This window comes from Ammospiza nelsoni, chromosome 17 (assembly GCF_027579445.1).
Source record: "Ammospiza nelsoni isolate bAmmNel1 chromosome 17, bAmmNel1.pri, whole genome shotgun sequence".
NCBI lineage: Eukaryota > Metazoa > Chordata > Aves > Passeriformes > Passerellidae > Ammospiza > Ammospiza nelsoni.
This window is the reverse complement of record NC_080649.1, coordinates 2,329,121-2,347,265: the sequence shown is the minus strand read 5'-3', so window position 1 is coordinate 2,347,265 and position 18,145 is coordinate 2,329,121. Positions and strand designations below refer to the sequence as shown.

General features: G+C 43.6%; 1 protein-coding gene across 3 annotated transcripts in view; it reads right to left on the bottom strand.

Annotated features, from left to right (window-relative positions):
• The window catches only part of TOM1L2 (target of myb1 like 2 membrane trafficking protein), a 56,214-nt gene that overhangs the window by 23,564 nt on the left and 14,505 nt on the right, over nucleotides 1–18,145 (bottom strand). For all 3 annotated transcript variants that reach the window (XM_059484182.1, XM_059484183.1, XM_059484185.1), the window contains exons 2-8: nucleotides 13,929–14,013; nucleotides 12,948–13,026; nucleotides 11,204–11,353; nucleotides 6,914–7,048; nucleotides 5,834–5,992; nucleotides 5,038–5,154; nucleotides 2,288–2,421 (exon numbers count right to left, since the gene is read on the bottom strand). In XM_059484182.1, the coding sequence (XP_059340165.1) occupies nucleotides 2,288–2,421; nucleotides 5,038–5,154; nucleotides 5,834–5,992; nucleotides 6,914–7,048; nucleotides 11,204–11,353; nucleotides 12,948–13,026; nucleotides 13,929–13,966 (812 nt within the window). In that variant the 5' untranslated portion in view covers nucleotides 13,967–14,013. The remainder of the gene's footprint in view (nucleotides 1–2,287; nucleotides 2,422–5,037; nucleotides 5,155–5,833; nucleotides 5,993–6,913; nucleotides 7,049–11,203; nucleotides 11,354–12,947; nucleotides 13,027–13,928; nucleotides 14,014–18,145) is intronic.

Here is an 18,145-nt window from a genome sequence, read left to right as displayed (position 1 = left end):
TGAAAACCACTGCAGGATTTGTCTTTTGATTTGGAGGGGGGGATGTTAATCATTAAGTGCTTTGTGACAGACTGTTGTGTGAGCCAAGGGACAGGAGGAACTGCAGCAAGATTGATGCTCACAGCTCAACAAGCCAAGCACTGCAGCTCGGCTCACTCCCACTTACCAGCTCCCTCTTGCTGCAATGATGTAAATGAGGAGCCATGTGTGTGCGGCACGAGGGACAATGGGCAGCAGATTCCCTGCTTAAAACATCCTAAGACAACTCTAAGATGGTCACAGCCTATGCTCAAATAGGTTGGTACTTTCCAACAAGGACAAGTAATGATGTTGGATAAAACCTTTGTACTTCTAAGGAGAAGATGTCGGGTTAGTCAAGCTCTGATCTCTTCTTTACTCTGTGCATCTGGGGCCACAAACCTAAACCCAGCTTTTATGAAAGTCTTCAAGGCCAGGCTGGATGGAGCTTTGAGCAACCTGGTCGAGTGGAAGGTGTCCTCACCCATGGCAGGGGGTGGGATTAGATGAGTTTTGAGGTCCCTTCCAACCCAAACCATTCTGTGATTCTACGAACTCAAAACAGCAGGGGAAGTGCCTGCTCCCATGGCCTGTCTGAGGCCAGTCTGATCTCCTTCCTCACCATGGAAAAGCACCATGATTTCTTGGAGGTTTGAATTTTTCAAAGTAGTTTCAGAAGCAGTCTCTTTTTCCAGCAAAAAGCCCATAATATTCATATAGTCCTACGGGTTTTCTCCCAGATGGACAAAATACAACAAGGAATGTCACGCAAACTAAAATGTTTTCTCAATGTAACAGAGGAAAATACAGACTTAAAAGGCAGCAAAACCAAATTCAGGCCCAAATTTCAATGTTAGGAAACTGTGGGTGTTTGCTATTACTGGAAATCCAACTCCCTTTGCTGGAAACCTAAGACACCTCCCACCTCATTTCTCACCAAAAGGCTTCTGTTCATTTACATCCCAAGGCTTCACAGCAAAGGCCAGAGCTCCTGCTTGAGTCACTAACAGAGCTTGGTCCCTGTGCTAGAAATCAGCATGATGGATGGGGAGCTTTTGGAATAGCAGAGGAGGAACTGGAATTTATTGAATGCTCAGACCAGTACAGCTATTCCACCACAAATGGCTTGCTAACATCACTCAGCTCCCTTTTCATGAATAATGACTACAAACACATCAGCCACAGTCAGCAAAGTCGCAGATGGGGGGGAAACAGAAAAAATATTAAGGGTGACCAGACGAAACCTCAGTGATAGTTACACTCTGCCACTTGTAAAACCCTGCTTGTGCATGAAACACACACCATTTCACACAAAAAGCCAGCATTTGTTTCAAAGTTTGCCCCATCTCCTCTGAACGACGAAATCAAAGGCAAAATCGAGGGCACCGAGTCGTCTTTGCAGCCTTTGCCATGACAGCACAAATTCACAGATCTAGAGTCTAATTTATTTTTAAAGGCTTGAGAAACAAAGCCCTGTGCTAAGAGCAAGGAACAAAGGGTACTCTTTGGTGCCTCGCTCCCCAGGCCTGTCATTAAGGGGAAGATTAAACTTTCCCAAGACTGCAGCATCACGTGTCACCTCCTGCAGCAGATGTGCCTGACAGCGCCTTTGTCTGACATGTCGAAAGTCCTGTGCCCCAAGTCCTGTCCCTGGGGATCATTCCTGCACACCAGCTCTTCAAAACATTAGCTGTGCACAGACAGGCTTTTTTTGTTTTTCAAGATTTTAAGTGTTGCTTTAAAACAAACCCTTTGCATGCTCAGTGCTCCCGCCCACCTCAGGCAGCTCCCCTTGCACCAGCACTGGGACTGGAGAGCTCAGAGATCAGAGGGCAGAGAGAGCTCATGGGAGCCTCCCTAAGCAAGGAAGCAGCACAAAGATTTGTGCAGAGCCTGGGCTAGCAGGGGAACTAGTGACTGTGGCTGTGCTATTTTTGGTCCCAGGTCTCTACACCTGTACAGCCCTGCACAACAGGGACTTGCAGACTCGAGTGTTTTCACAAGGTTGCCTTGCATTTTATGGATATGCCCTACAAAAATTCTACGATAGCACACACAAAAAAAAAAATCATAGTATTAAAAGAATCAACTGAAACAGGAATGTTACCCTAAAAGGCCATAAAATACTCTGTAAATGGTTCCTGTGGTTTGGTTCTCTGTGTCATGATAGACCCTTGGCCCAGAAGGCCCAATTTCACCAAATGACCTATTTTATTCTTATGTGAAAACCCTGAATGAATGTAACTGGTTGCTGGGAGAGATGCCCCACCTTTCATATCGGAGGAAGACGTTATTTAAATCATCATTCACGTGCAGCAGCTCCTCTGTGACTTCTTCATTGGACACTCGTGAGATAAGCTCCACAATTCTCTGCTGCATGGCTCTGCAGGTTCGGTTCAGCTCCTAGGAGGAATGCATTGTGCACACACAGTCTGATAAGCAACAAGCAATAAGTAGATTTAGTTGAGCTCTGTTCACAGCCAAACATATCCCCCAACTGAGAAACACTAAGACAAGTTTATCTTTGCATGATTAAATGTCACCCAAAAGCACATCTAATCAAACGCCCTTCAAGAGATGCTGGCATAAAACCTTGAGAGCCTATTCACAATCCAACTTCCTGATTTTTCTTTAACTCTGAGTACTTCAGAAAATAAATATCTGTATTTTAGTCATCTGTTTTAAGAATAAAACATGTTAATACAACACATTCCCAGAGGGGAGCTTTCAAGGAAAATTCAATCTGCTCTTTCTGGCAGTATCATCCTTCAAAACTAAATGATGTGTAAGATGGAACATGTGGGGGGAAAAAAGGCTCATCAGGGCTACCACAAATACTACGTGTGTGCTAGGATGAGAACTTACCAGCTTCAGAGAACATGAGGGTAAGGACAAATCAAGGAGCAGGAGCATGAAAAGGTGAGTGTTTCACACACCCTCCAGCACTGAGACACACAGAAATGTTCCCTTCCACTGAGCAAGTGCACTGACAAGAGACTGCACAAAGGCAATGGGGAATTTCAGAAGAACATTTTAAGGAATGCAGAGGGAGGGCATTTATTTTAAAAGCCTGTCATCAAGAAATCTAGATTTCAGTTAGCCTAGACCAGGACTTCTCATGCTTCCAGGACATCTCCTCCATCACCAAATACTTAGCAGAATTCTGTAGTCCTGAAAGGCCTCAAGACCAAAGTTCAAACTGGTCTGCTGAGGAGAACAGCAAGAAGAAACATGACGTATGGCAGGGTGCCCCTGATCAGGCCAACGGTTTTACTTCAATAAGCACTGACACATTCCAGCTAAAGCATGTCCCTCTGTCATCTTCCACTCCTCCCAGCTCCACTTCACAGCAAAAATTTAGCACTAAACAAGGATGACTTGTTGGTACACAACCTTCAGGATGAAAGCAAAAATGTGTTTGTTTTCCTTGCATGGTCTGACATCCTAAGCTCTGGATAAATTTCACCTAGTGCAATCCAGCTGCCTTAACAGCTTGAGGAATGTGTTCTCCAATGTCAGTTTTGATCCCATCACTTTGGAAGCAGATTGTGACATTTCAGAGGTTTGTTTGCTGCCTTTCCAAGAGGGCTGACAGTACCTATCTATTCTGCTCAGAGCTGGCTCTCTCACAGGCTGTTTACATTTGATTGTTGGAGAAAATGTCAGGAATTATTTAAGGAGGAGGGCTATATAAACCTCAAAGCAAGGAGTCCTTGCATGCAGCACCCAGCTCACAGCTCTCAAAAGGCTAACCAGCCTTTGTGATCAAAAATGGGCTCTCCCCAGCTCTGTGATTCAGATTTAGGCTGCATCAGTCACAGAAGAGAACCAGCTGGAGTAAAGAATCATTGCTGTCACTCCATTTTATGATCAAGTTCTTTCACCTTAAAGCTGTGCTCTAAGGTTACACTGTCAAGATGCTGGTGGTTGTTTCTCAGTGTAAGCAAACTGTTCGATTTCGGCCTGTCATGGTTTCCTGGGAGCTGCTTTTGTTTTGAGCAGCTCGACCCAAATGGGCAGTGACTGAAAGGCTCTTTATTGAAGAGCCTCTCATCAGCTGCCATGATGGCTCTGAGACAAACACACAATGCCACTGCATGGGAGAGACCAGTTTTTGGATGGATTTCAAATTCTGATGTATCACAGAGAGCAATTCCCTGCCTTCCTCCGAATGGACTGCTGTGGGAGCCCATCCTCCCTGCTGGAGGATCAGAACAGAAGGCTGTTTCTGAAGCTGTGGAAAGGCAAATCCCACCTTAAGGGCAGCAGCTGGAATGTCAGATTGCAGTGCTCCTCATCCGTGGGACTCTGTGACTTTCCTCAGCCCAAAGGCCACCCCATGACCACCAGCCTTGGGAAATGGGTGTCAAGCCTAGGGCATGAGCTCAGTTTATACTGTTTTCCTTCTTGAGATGCACAGTGCTGCAATGGATTGCAGAGAAATCCCTCCTCATTACCCAGTCTAGCCCTCTGGACACCATGGAACTTCATCTGAGCACCTGCCTTAAGACACCACACCTTCAGAAAAACACATCTTCTGGAAAGACAGTCAGTTCATAGATAAGATTTCAAGTGGCAGAGAATCCACAGACCCTTAGCATTCTTTAGTCCAGATGGAAATATGGAGTGCTTTTTCCTGCATGGTGGCTGGGAATGTTTTGACACTGTACAAGTGGTGATGGGAGTTGTAAAAGAAGCTGGAATGCTCAGGGCTTACAGAACCTGTGGCAATTCTAAGCTGCTTACTGGTAAAGGAGACCTGATATTCAACATTGGGAAAAATTTCTAGCCACACAAAGAGGAAAGCACTGGAACAAGTTTCAAGGGAAGTCAGGAAGTCCTTGTCACTGGAAGCTTTAACAAATGAAGAAAATCAAGTGATGACACTTGCCAGGGTCAGGCACAGCCCAGATCCATTATGAATCCAAGCACAGGCTGTGGAGTGAGCTACAACAAAACACACCCCCAGAGAAACACAAACACAGAAAGGATCAGAATCATATTTTCTAGGAAACTTACCTGGAGTAACTCAAGGTCTGAGGAATCCTCTTGTCCAGGTACCATTTCTGTCAGCATCTCAGACATCACTTTTGTATTGCCACGAACAATATCCAGCTCACTGCGCAGCCGGGCAATCTAAATTGGGGTAACAAGACAGCAAAACACTGCATAATCTTTTAGTTGAAGCAGTTCATTTTCAAGAACTGACTTTGAGATATCTCTGGTTCTGTCTGACTTGATATCTCAGGCTCCAGACATTCTAGCAGGGAAAAACCAAAAGAGATAAAAAGTTTACCCAGGAGAAAAGGAAGAGAAAAAGAGAAGAATTATCATCACAAACCCAGATGTGCTGTGTCTGTATGGAAGGGAAGCAATTGCAAACAGCACCTAAAGCCAGACCTTGGCTGTGGTGCCTCATTCCAGTGTGGGGAAAGATGTACATGTTTTAAGTAGAATCTTTGGCTCTGAAGTTATAATTTTGCAGGGAGAAAAGAAAATCCTGTATTAGGGCATTTGCAAGGGCTTGACTTCCTGCATCTGCAAGACATTCTGTGCCTTGAAAGGAGAGGGGCTAATGGGAATAACTGCTAAAATACTGCTGAGGGGGCTGGACCAGCAGATTGTGCTGCCATTACCAGGCCACAGAGACACATGCACAGCCCACATTTTACAGTATAACAGGAAGAAGGGTTACTAAGCACAGCCAGACCTAGGAGACAAAGTCCAAAGGGTTAAAATGAAAGTTCCTCTGCAAATTAGTTTCTAATTTGATTTGCTGAAAGAGTCCCACTCGAAAGAATCAACATGCCAATACCTGTTCAGAGTTAGCAGTGATGGGACCAGTCACGTTCAGGGCTGGGGCCTGAGGAGCAGAATAGGCCGTTGGAGAGGACGAAGAGTAAGAACTGCTGCTCATCCTTTGCTGAGACTGGGAATTGTGCATATTTGCTGCAGGATCAACTTCAGGAACACTCTGCCACATCAGAAAGACAGGAGTTCAAAAGCTGAGCTGCGACAGCACTTGCTTTGTCAGCAACCTCAGGCCAAACAGGCTCAAATATAGAACATAATTGCACCTTGTGGGAAAGGTCAGTGCAGCTACTGGAAAAGACTGGCAGCTTCAAAAATCTTCCATGCCCATCTCTTTTGACCCAACCCACAAGCATTTAAGTCCATTTAGTTTTACAAGAAAAGCGAGAAGCAAAATAAAAACAAGAGCCAAAGAGAAATAATTATAAATTCTTTTAAACTAGGAATTAAGTTGCAGGCTTCCAAAAAATGATGTGATACGTAGATACTGAATTTAATTAACCTTGACACAAGAATTGTAATCTCTCAGTCCTTGATCACTTGCATTTGCTGCTTCAAAGATTCATTAACTTCTGTTTTCAGAGTGAATAATCAGAACACCTGTGATCATTAAGTTACTTCCAAGCAGCAGTTCTGTCAACTTTCCAGACCTAACTTTCCAGAGATGTAAAGTTCTCACATTAATGTGGGATCAGAGAGATTCAGACTCTGTACACCCCTAACAGACAGGCAGACCTTGGCTCAGGGTTATCACTAACAGAAGCAGCCACACTTTTGAGCAAAAGAAGTAAATCTCAAATCATAAATCTTGCTGAGCTCTCTTTGAACAAATTAGTTGCATTTGTTTGGTGGTTTTATGGTACAAGATTAAATGTAACATTTTACAACTTCTCAGATTGATGATTGACTCAAGGGAGGAGATAGCTTATCAGTCTGTATTATGCCCCTCTTACATGCCCTTTCACTATTAAAATGTCCTTCCAGGAGTGAGAAAATGAGACAAATTCACAGAAATTGGAGGGGAAAAATGAGTAGTTATCCAATCCTGGGAAAACACCCCTGGAATTGCAAGGCTGCAGCTTACCCTCTGTGGTGTGTGTATTGGAGACAGAGCATCAAGATCTGCCATGGGGAACTCGATGCCTTTCCTCTTGAGTTCTTCATAAATATGCACTACCCCAGTTAAATCTGGGCTACTTCGGAAGGCATCAGCCCAAGCCTGGAAAACACGAGGGATTATCCATAAACCTTCCAAATGAAGCTCCAGCCCCACCCTGGCCTCAGATACTGACTGGAAAAGCTTTCATAGATTTCAGCTTCAAAGGAAAACTGGAATCATCAGACCTGGTCTAAAAGGTCCTGCAAATATTAAGACAGTCACCCATACATTTTATTCAGATATAAAACAGACAGGAACCCAGTGCAGAGTAGCTGTGAGTAGCTCCTGACGTCATCAAAATCTGTGAACATCATGAAAGTCTCTTCCCATCTCCTCTCCTCAGCAGTGATTGATGCTGATCTTTTCTAGCATATTGTACCAGAAAAGGTCTGTGTGAAAAATTCAACAAATCTAACCAAAATTCACAAAGCTGTACAATCACAAGTAATCTCCATTCACTTTGTGAAACATCCTCATTTGCTGCCAAAGGAAAAACACAGCCACCAAGTTATCTTCAGTGCTTTATTTGGACCAGACTTAAATTAAAAAAGGTCCTTTCTGAGGTTATTGTCCTGTGAAAGAGACAGTCCCCTGAGCAGCAGAACTAAGGACGCCTGGGCTCTGACAGAGCATATCCAACACTCAAGGCACCCAGTGGGGCACAAAGGATGAGTTTAAAAGAGAGAAATTCCCACAGCCAGAACATTCATAATATCTCTCCTGCATGAATTCTCTGGTGTCTAAAAAGACTTCAATTCACATTTGGGCTTTTCCTTCAGTGGGAGTACTAAGTGCTCCTCTTGGCTAGCCAGCCTCCTGCACTCACAAAGCTGCAGGGAGCACAGTATGCTAAAAGCCTCAACCCCTTTCACTTGTGCTGGAAATGAACCAAATATTAAAAAGGTAGAGGAAGGAAAAACTGAAATATTATGACTCAATTAAAAAATGAAGCATTCCACAAACCCCCACATGTGTAAGAGCAGGGTATCAGTGTGCTGGATCCAGAACTACTGCGAGATGCACGTGGGCTCAGAACTTAATTCATTTAGTCATCACTTTTACACTAGTTCTTTGACTATTTTTACTTTAAAAGCTCTTTGAGCCATTTTTTATATTGGAGAGAACAGAAATCCAAGATAGAAAAGTAAGATCAAAAATAATATAAATTTTTAACTTGCATTCCTATCCTGTTCAATTCTAAGAGAGCATTTCCTACCATCCGTGCCTGGGAGACAATCCATTATCAGGTGCAAGCAGACAATCCTGGGTTTGCTTCTCAGCTTTGTTAAGAGTAAATTAACTGCATCAACTGTTCTGATGCAGTGCAAGTCCAAACAGCCCTGCTTGAGCCAGAGAAAACAGCTCTGACAGCACACAGCCATTGTTTCCTTGGAACTGACCTTCCAAAACATCCCCAATTCTGATGGAGGTTCTGACTGCACAAGTAACTCCACCTTTGCCATTTCACTGCCTTTTCAATTTACATCAGAAGCCACCTGAATGATGCTTCTACATAATGGTGTTCATCACTTCAACTCTATTTGCAAGCAAAAGTGAAAAGTGTTAGGCAAGGGATGTTCTATTTAATAATCATCACTCAAAGGAAAGTTGGAGGCAAAAATATGCTGCATTCTGTCCCCAGATTTTAGTGAAGCTTGTTTGTCCACGAGGAAATACTAATGCATCCCCTCTTTCACTGGCTTCCTGTGGATTTTGCAAAATGATCTCATTTCATCTGCACTCTACTTTTTAAAAATATTCTCTCTCCTGCAATTCTCTTCCCTGGAGAAAGGAGACACTTCCATTTGTATTCTTCTTCACCTGAGCTGGGAGCATTATCTACATTAGTGTGTCTCAGAGGTCACAAGCAGGACAGGCACCATTGTCCTAAGTGCTGTCTACACACATTGTAAGACAATCCCTGTCCTAGACAGCTTACAGCCCAACCAGGCAGCTGCAATATCAGCTCTGCTTTATGGATAATGAGCTACACTAGAGCTTAGGAGACCTGCCCATTGTCCAAACACGTGTAGGACAGAGGGGAGATTGAATTCAGAGCTTCTATAACTTTAGGCCAGATGTAGATACTTCAGGATAAATCCCACTTGGAACCTCAGTGTGCCCAAACAGGTCATTTAAACACCATTGTAAATCAGCCCCCTAAATTTGGGACTATGTCAATGTTTGGACACTGGGTGACAGGCCAGCTCTTACCAGGGGCACACAAGGAATATTTCCAAGGCCTCCTAGCAGGGTGAGGAAGGAAGGATAAGCACTGTGTAACATATGCTAATTCATGTACACTGGGAAATAGGTTGAGAAAGTGAGACACAAGATGCTCAACATCTCAAAACAAGTCTCTAGATAAGAAACTAGATGGCAGCTTTATCTCCCCTTTTTATGGAAAGACCCATGAATTTGCCAGCTGTGTGCCTGAAGATGTGTGCTGTTTGTACAGTTCTCTTCCATGCTTCCCAGTCTGGGCTATTAATCCTCCCATTTCTGTTCTTATTAATTCCCCAATAAAAAACACTGGATATAGAAAGGGATAAATGCAATGTTGGTGGGACAAAGCTGAGATCAGCCCTTTGGGACAGGGTTAACTCCAACCCCAGAGCACAGCCTGAGCTGAGTGAAGCTGTCATGGGTTATTTTGGGGGGGTGTGTCCATAGGGCACCTGGGATGAGTGGCTGCCATCACTGTTCCAAACTTGCCAGGCAACCTGGAAAACAAAGTCCCCTGCCACCTCCAGCTAAAGAGACACGTACAGAACCCACCCACAGGCAACCTTCATCATTTTCAGGCTTTTTATATCAAAAGGCATTTAGTACCCAGAGTGAGGCTTTTAGCTCTACTGCACTAAGTCTCCTCAGATAAAGCTCTGTTTAATATACTGAGGCAATGACTGTGGCTTTCTGATTATGTTACAAACACTCCCATTTTAGCTGCATTCACCACTGGGAATCCATTTAAACCCAGAGCCCAGCAAAACCAACATTCCCTAAAATAACATGGAAACACACCCAGTTTGTCTTTATGGGGCAGTTTTTAACCTCATCTCCTGGTCACTGCATGCATCCACTCTCCCACCAAGGGAGGCAGAAACCTGAGGGCTCAGTCAGATGCACAAGAATTGTTTTTAATAATTTCATTAATTTTGCTCTATTTTTTTGAAAAGCCACAAAATCATACACCAGAAATAAAGGGACCCCACAGACCCCAACTCAATGCCCATTAATTCCACTACCCTACCTATTTCCTGTTTGAAAATCACTTATTTACATTGTCATGCTCTAAGGATGCCCTATCCCTGTATCCAAATAAGAAATAAAGCAGCAGAAATCCAAGTGCATGCTTTGCCATAAAAATCAGAAGTATATCTGGCAAATGATGTTGTGCATTTGTAAATACCTCCCCACAAGGAACACTGCAGCAGGTTTATATCATTTTAAATACGCAGTGTCTTTTAGTCTCTGGTGTATGCAGTAGCCTGTGGAAGCTTAGTGATAAAGCTTCCTATAATTGTCAGATTTCCTCCAGGCAGGCACCAATGTTTCCTCATGTGTGGCTAATGGTTTGTGGAATTAACACGGCTGTTTATTGTTGTGCTGCACAGAAGGAGAAGTGGCAGACAGGCCCATGGCTGAACTTCCCACTGCAGGCAAGGATCTGACAGTGTGCTTTTACTGCACAATAACCACAGAAAAGACAACAAAACCATTTTAATTCCTATATGGTCATTTACTTTTCTATAACCATCTTTGAAAGGAATGCAGAATGCTTTCAAATGGAGGGAAACAGCTCCATTTTCCGGTCAGGGAAACAGCCACAGAAAGGCAAGTGTTCTGCAGCTGCCACCAAAAGCACAATCCTCTGAAATCTCCTGGCTTCAGATGACAAGCTCATCACCGAGGCAAGTCTCCAGCTTCTAGATATGACTGGTAAATTGCAAAATCATCCATTTACCTTTTATTAAATCCTCCTGTTTTAGCATGGTACCTCTCTAACTAGAATCCAGACAGCCCTCCCTGAATAAAATATCTATGTGTGTACATGTCTGCTTTTCCCCACCAATCTGGATATATTGTTTGAGTTTATATATAAAAAACCTGCCATATTTTTAACGATGACAGCATGTTTAGTGATGCGTAGCATCGAAGCAGACAGTCCTTATTTCAGGCAGCAACATATGGAAGCAGAGACAAGCTGTGTACCTGAATCAGTGCTAGGACTTTATCCTGTACTATAGTGGGGGGGTTGTTCTTGGGTGAGATGATTTTCACCAGAACTCCATCGATGAAGTCACGGTTTGCCACCAAGACATGGAAGCGATGGCCGCAGTTCTTCACACAGGTCTCCAACACCTACACACACAAAGAAACCCAACATTCATTGTTGGAGCAAAGCTTGATCACACACACAGCACCTGATTTTTTAATTTATTTTAGATTTTTTGATGGGAGGGCGAGCAGATAGAGGGAAGATTACATTTATACTCTTACTACTCTTCTTCCCCAGTTTTGCCAAAAGACTTCTCTACACACACATTCAGCTGTATCTCACCCACTGTTAACATATTGGGCATTTTTGTGATCCATCTTTCCTGTTTTCAAGGTAAAGAAATAGACAGTTTCTTTGTCTTCAAAGCAGAACTTTCCAGCCAGTGCAGCTGAAGAACAGCCAAATACACAGCAGCACATCAGGAGCAGGTAAGACAGAGGACATCCTGTCACAGTGAGATATTATCGTGCTGTGCCACTCCACCATTTTCTATGTGCCTGGAACACAGCTGGACCCAGTTGCTCCGAGCTATAAGCCATGTTTTAGAGCTGGGAATTCAGGTGAATGATCTTCACTCATTCAAAACACTCCCCTGTGAATGCTCTGACAGGTTATACTTTGACACATTTTCCCCCTGCAACCTAGCTGGAGGCACCTTCCACTTGCCATTCAACTGCCATGGAAGAACAGCTGTTGATTTCTCTCTGAAGAACATGATTAGCATGGAGATAAATCCAACGCGTCACTTCTCCTTACAGCCATGCCTAATAACCACTGCGGCTCTGTACCCAGGAATCTGTAATTACTCTCCTCCTTCAGCCACTTTCATCAGCCATGATGACACAGGCTCATTCCTGATGGATTTTGCTCTTTCCTGCACAATGGATAATCTCATGGTTTGGACTTTGGTAATCTGTCAAAATGACAATCCAGGATAGGAAATGGCAAGAAGACAGAAAGTACGGTCACGCCTCGTCAGGGAGATGCAACAAGAGCTCTGTGAAAGAATCATGCAGATCACCTCCCCACAGCAGGATAACTCGATCTAGCTACTGCCAGAGCCAGCCCAGCACCCCACTCAGGAGGGCTGCACTACCCAGGAAAGCTCCAGCTAAAGCCATCAGCAGGAAAGGTCACTGCTAAATTATCCCACACCTTAGCAGTGCTGTCTGAATGCACAGAATATAATTTACACTTTATTGAGTGAAATTAGATCAGCATAAATTAATGCATTGTCTCCTACAGCGATTCATTCACAAGGGAAATTGTGCATCAGCTACTTATGAAGCTGAAAATATGGCAAGTTCATCATCCTCACTTGCAGATACGTCCACAGCTGCTGGCTTGGAGTGGAGGAATGGTTGGAGACAGGGAAATGAGAGTAGAAAGGAAAACCTCAAAGAGTAACAGACCCATTTGAGCCACTTTAACTCTCCTCAGTCAGTACTTGGGATGAATAAGAGCCACGAAAAGAAGCAGAAATCAATTGAGTTGGAAAACCACTATGCAAAGCTTCTAGCAGCTCTCCCCAAGGAAGTGAGGAGGCAATTGGAGAGAAGAAAAGGGCAGAGCAGTGGCTGTTAAAGGAAATAGTGTGTACATTCAAGAGAGTGCCAGGAAGAGGAAAATGACAAAAGGGTTCTGCCCTTTGAAGCATTCCAGCCTGCCCCCACTCACCGTCAGCGCCAGCATGACCTCTCTGTAATTTTTGTTTCCATTCAGCCTCTTCTTCAGCGCTCGAATGGCATCCTTGGGCCTGAAGGAGAAACACACCATTTTAACAGACAGCTCAGACAGGCTTTTCACATCCCATAAACGGTGGGAAAATGAATCCTTTGCCATTTCCAGCTGGACATAAGAATGTGGGTTAATTTCAGATCATCTGACTACAACCAAAGCAGGGTTATGGAGAAATATGTGAGGAGACAAGGTACCACAGAAATCAAGACTGGAGGAATGCCCCAAGTCTCCAAAAATTCAGGCTGTTGATTTGGCAGGGAAGACTGACAGCCAGTCTGACAAGTCCAGGGAATAAGAGCAGTGATCAGTTCTGCAGACTGCAAAGAGCAAAGCTTTCTGGTGCTGGAGGTGTGTCAGAAAAGCTGTCTACACAAACAGCTGAAATTAAAGGCATTGCAAAGAGATACACCTGCTGAAAAACAAAGGTACCACCGTCTCCAAAAAGTTTTTCATGCCAGCCCTCCCAAGCAGAGACTGACTATAGAAAATATCATGGAATCATTTGGGTTGGAAAAGCCCTCTTAGATCATTGAGTCCAACCATCAACTCACTATCCTACATCCCAAAATGCCACATCCACGTGTATTTTGAATGCTTCCAGGAATGGTGGTTCCACCATTTCCCTGGGCAGCCTGACCACCCTTTCAGTGAAGAATTTTTTCCTAATACATCATCTAAATAAGTTGCTCCCCTGGCACAACTTGAGGCCATTTCCTCTCATCCTGAATCCTACAGGTATCCTCCATCATACAGTATTTTCTGAGATCAGGAGAGGTCTAAGGAGCAGGAAAACCAAGCAAACTGCATTGAAACCATGAGCATCTGTCTCCAGCCTCACTGCACCTCCTCACATGCTGAGTACAACCAGAGGAAGATTGTGTTCAGGGACCTTTCCAAGTCTGCTGAAATGGCACATACCCTTCTTCTGTCTCGTTGATAATGTCACAGATCTCCATGTTAAGTGTCCAGTCTTCACTCTGCAAAGAGCCATCTGTGGCCTTTTCTGTAAAGTAAAGAAAAATAAATCTTTTCACATCTTCCTGATTAGGTCTATACCTCAATCCATCTTCAGTTACTCTGAGCTGAAACTATTCGGTAACAGACAGAAAAAAACTAATCCCTGCTGACAGTAAACAATGTCAATCCTTCCATCCTGGTTTTAGGGATCAGCATAGAGGTTTCCAGACAGAATCAATTATCCCTCCAGCCCACATAGATGGGCTGTTTTTCAAAGACTCCTGAATTCCTGGGAGAGTAGGAAAATGTCAGCTAATTCCAATTTAAACTCTTCAGATGCTGCATTGCTGGCAAGTTATGAGCTAGGAAAATATCCCCCCAAACCAGCATGACCTCCTCCCTGTTTCAGCAGATAATACCTCCACAGGAATTGAGGGAGGAAAAATACCAACCTGGCAACAGAATTCAAGGAATTTCAGCATGAAAAGACCCACCAGAACATGAAAACATTTAGCACATAACAGTACAGGTCATGGTATCATGACATCTGTCCCATGCTATGTCCCTCTCCATGCTGGGGCTCTGTACACACCTCTCAATCTCTGCCTTCCTCCCAGACCTTCCCTCACTATTTTTGTGGCAGGTTAAGTCACTCTGGCATCACTCAATTCCCAGGGAAGGATGACCTATAGCACTGTGACAGTGGCAGATGCCAACTGCTGGCAGTTTAATTTATAGGTGTCTGCAGAAGTAGCATAACCATAACTTGTAGTAATCAGTTGACAAGAACTATTTCCTCCTTGGGATTTCCTCCTAAATCAATATAGTTCTGTCTAGCAGTGCCTGGAACATCCCTGGAATTTTTCACACTCCTTACTTGCAGTATTCAAATCCTATCTGCTACCCACACTCAGCAATGATGTCAAGTTGAACATAAAAGCCTGTCAGTAGAAAGATCTAAAAAGGGGACCTTTGAGCCAAGCATGACCTTCTCTAAATTACTCTGGGTTTTCCTACAGATCCCTGGCATCCAGTGCTGGAAGGCAAACAGGGTAAGCAAATCCACTTTTAAACATTTCAAAGCAGAAACAAAACCACAGGCACCATCCTCTCCAACTCTCCTTCTGTCTCCATGTAACCCCAATCTGTACCCCAGGACAGGGCAGATTTTGTTTGGAAAGACCAGGCTCCAAGGACTTCACACTTCTCTTTTTGTTTACCAACAGTGTTTTTTCCTATTAATATTTCCATCACTGTGACTGAGGATACAGATGCCCACAGGCCATAATTATGAGACATTGTTTGGAGAAAAACTGTGCCTGGGTAATTCAAATTTCAGTGACTTGTCTACCTTAAAATCATGGTTAAAGCAGCTCCACCAAGGACAGCAATTACAGAAGTTTGAGACAAACCAGACAGCTATGCAAAACCCCAGAAGGGAGAGCTGAGCAGAAGGGAGAGGACACCATGGAAAAGGAGATTATGGAACAGGAAAATATTTGTTACAGACCTCACTTCTCATTCTGAGAAGCAGCACTGCAGTGTTTCATTGGGGAGGGAATTGAGGCAGAAAATCTCCCAGCTGGATCCTTTTCAGCCATCACCACCTCATGGTAAAATTCACTTTGGTCAATGAAAATTCTTTATGCTTGAGAGATGCACAGCTTCCATAATGTCCAATAAATACTGGACAGTTTACTGAGCATTTTTAATTTACTGCATTTACAGTGCAGGCAGAGCTGTTTAATGTTTTCTAGGATACAGGAATTTATCTTTGTGCAAAGCTACTTGTAAGAATCACTTCTGTTAGTTGCTTTGTGCTCTTACAGCCTACATAAGGTTTTATTGCTACAGAATGTGATCTGCCTTCACCTCCATATAATCCTTATCAGTTAAGAAAACATTTTATGCAACATTAGAAAAAACCCCTTAACATTCAGAGATAAAAATAAAAAACATCACTACATCTGATCTGCTAGAGAAGGTGATCCCCAGAGCTGCAAAGGATTTACAAGCCAAATGTTCCAAAATAAGAGATTGTGCCTTAAATAGAGAGTTTTCCCTAAGCTGGGCACATCATTTGTTTCCTTAATCTTAAACTATATTAAGAAATTTGTGTGTTCTTGACAGTATTTGGCATCAGGCAGCAACTTAGCAATGTTCAGCCTCTCTGGTCTGCTATAATCACTTTTATATAAGATTTTGGGAAATGCTGATGCTGCACAAAGTTGTGCTGGCATCCAATTCACTCGCTGGTCTTGTAAAACCCATGGAATTAAGGTTTATTTTGACAAAATGTGGATATGGCATCACTCCATAGGTAAAAAAAGTGATATTTTGAAGATAGCAGAGTGAAAAGATGCTGCTGCAGCATTGTACAGAAGTTGGCACCAGAATGTTCATCTGTGGTCCCTGATAACCTTGGTCATATTCCCTTTTTGAGATATTCCAGGAAAAACAAAATCCCCTTTCTCCCAAAAAACTTGGTTACTACCTTTTTATTTTTGCATTTCTGCATACACAGCTGAGACTGTGTGGGTTTAAGACATAACAGTTGCCTTCTTGAGAAATAGTTCTTTTCCCCTTGGGTAATTTTTAATTCGAGTAAGAGTCAGAAGCTAATTTTAGTCTCTTCTTCAGCAACAGAGAGCACACGAGCACTTGTCATCTGGAGTTGTGTGTCCTTTGTAGGGTGTGTGACCCAGATTTGCTGCTGCAGAGCTCTCTCAGCTGTACAAAGGAGTTCACTGGCTGCAGAGAAGGTTTGGGTGGGATTTGCCTGAAGAGCTGCATTGTGCTGCGACGAATTGAAAGCCTGCAGAGCTCTTCTAGAACCAAAACACAGCAGGTTGTAATTCTGGATTTCCAGTGAAACAGCTCTGCCTGCACTCAGCTGTAGGAGAATCCCTACCCAACACATCCAAAATGCAAGAAATTAAAAATGCTCAATAACCTGACCAGTATTTCATGGACACTTTGGAAGGCTCCTCCTCAAACAGCACCCAGATATGACTGACAAGATTAATCAGATTTTGGAAACTAACACAGAAGGAATGGCACACAAATCATGCAAATCCCTTTTGAAAGAGGAATCAGTTCCTCAACCCCTTCCACACCCATTAAAAGGCACCAGTTCATTCACACATGAACTCTGGAATGTGACCAAAGGACTCCGGGGTGCAGTAAGAAATGTTAAGAGGGAGGGTGATGAGGAGGAGTTTGCCTTAAACTATAACACAAACTCTTCAGTTCAGTTGCATCACAGAAGGGCTGGCAGCTCCCAGCCTGGTGCCAAGGGCTCCTTGCACAGCTCCTGCCTCAGGAGCAGCTCTGATAAGCACTGGGATAATGCTGGGTTTGTGTCTCACACAGAGACATGATACCACCAGTGAGATTATCAGAAAGTCTCTCTCTGAAACAAGATGCTATCGGTTCCCACCACGTGTCCCAAATTAAAGCATAAATGTTCTGGTGGGAAGAAAGACAATCTGGCACTCCCTGCCTGACACACAGCAGACCTTGGGCACTGCATATGCACACACAGCATCAGCTTATCTGCAGTCTGTGAGGAAAAGGAGAAAAAATGGTGCTATTTTTTTCATTCACACCTTCCCTCTGAGATCCAACTCTTGTGGCTGCATTTCCACGCTCTGCCAAACAGCAATATCAGCATTTCCCTGCTCACACTGAAATCCTGTATAATTTACAGCACCCAGAGGGTTCAACAGTGTAAAGTTCCCAGTACAAACAGTCTCAGAGCACACACCCCCAGCCAAGCCTCTGCCCAAACACCCTGCTCCGACCTGAGATGTCACCACAAGGAAACCAGGTCAGAAATTCCTATATAATCACCATGTAATAAACAGGTTACACAGGGCAGGGCAGGGCAGCAATTAGCTTCTAAATGCAGGAAGAAATCAGAAGAACTTTTATCACCCATCCTGAAACCAGGGCAAAAGCAACCTCACAAACACCAACACTGGTTATCCTGAAGAAGCTCCTCTCTGCTCTCTTCAATCCACACTACTGCTCCATGTGCATATTTGTACAGCTGAGATTGGAATTCTGACTGCTGGAATCACTGAGAGCAGCTATTCCAGCCTGAATGATGACAGGACCAGGGTAAAAACCTCTCCAAAAGTCCATCTATAAGTACCAGTAAGTCTTTATGGTGCTGT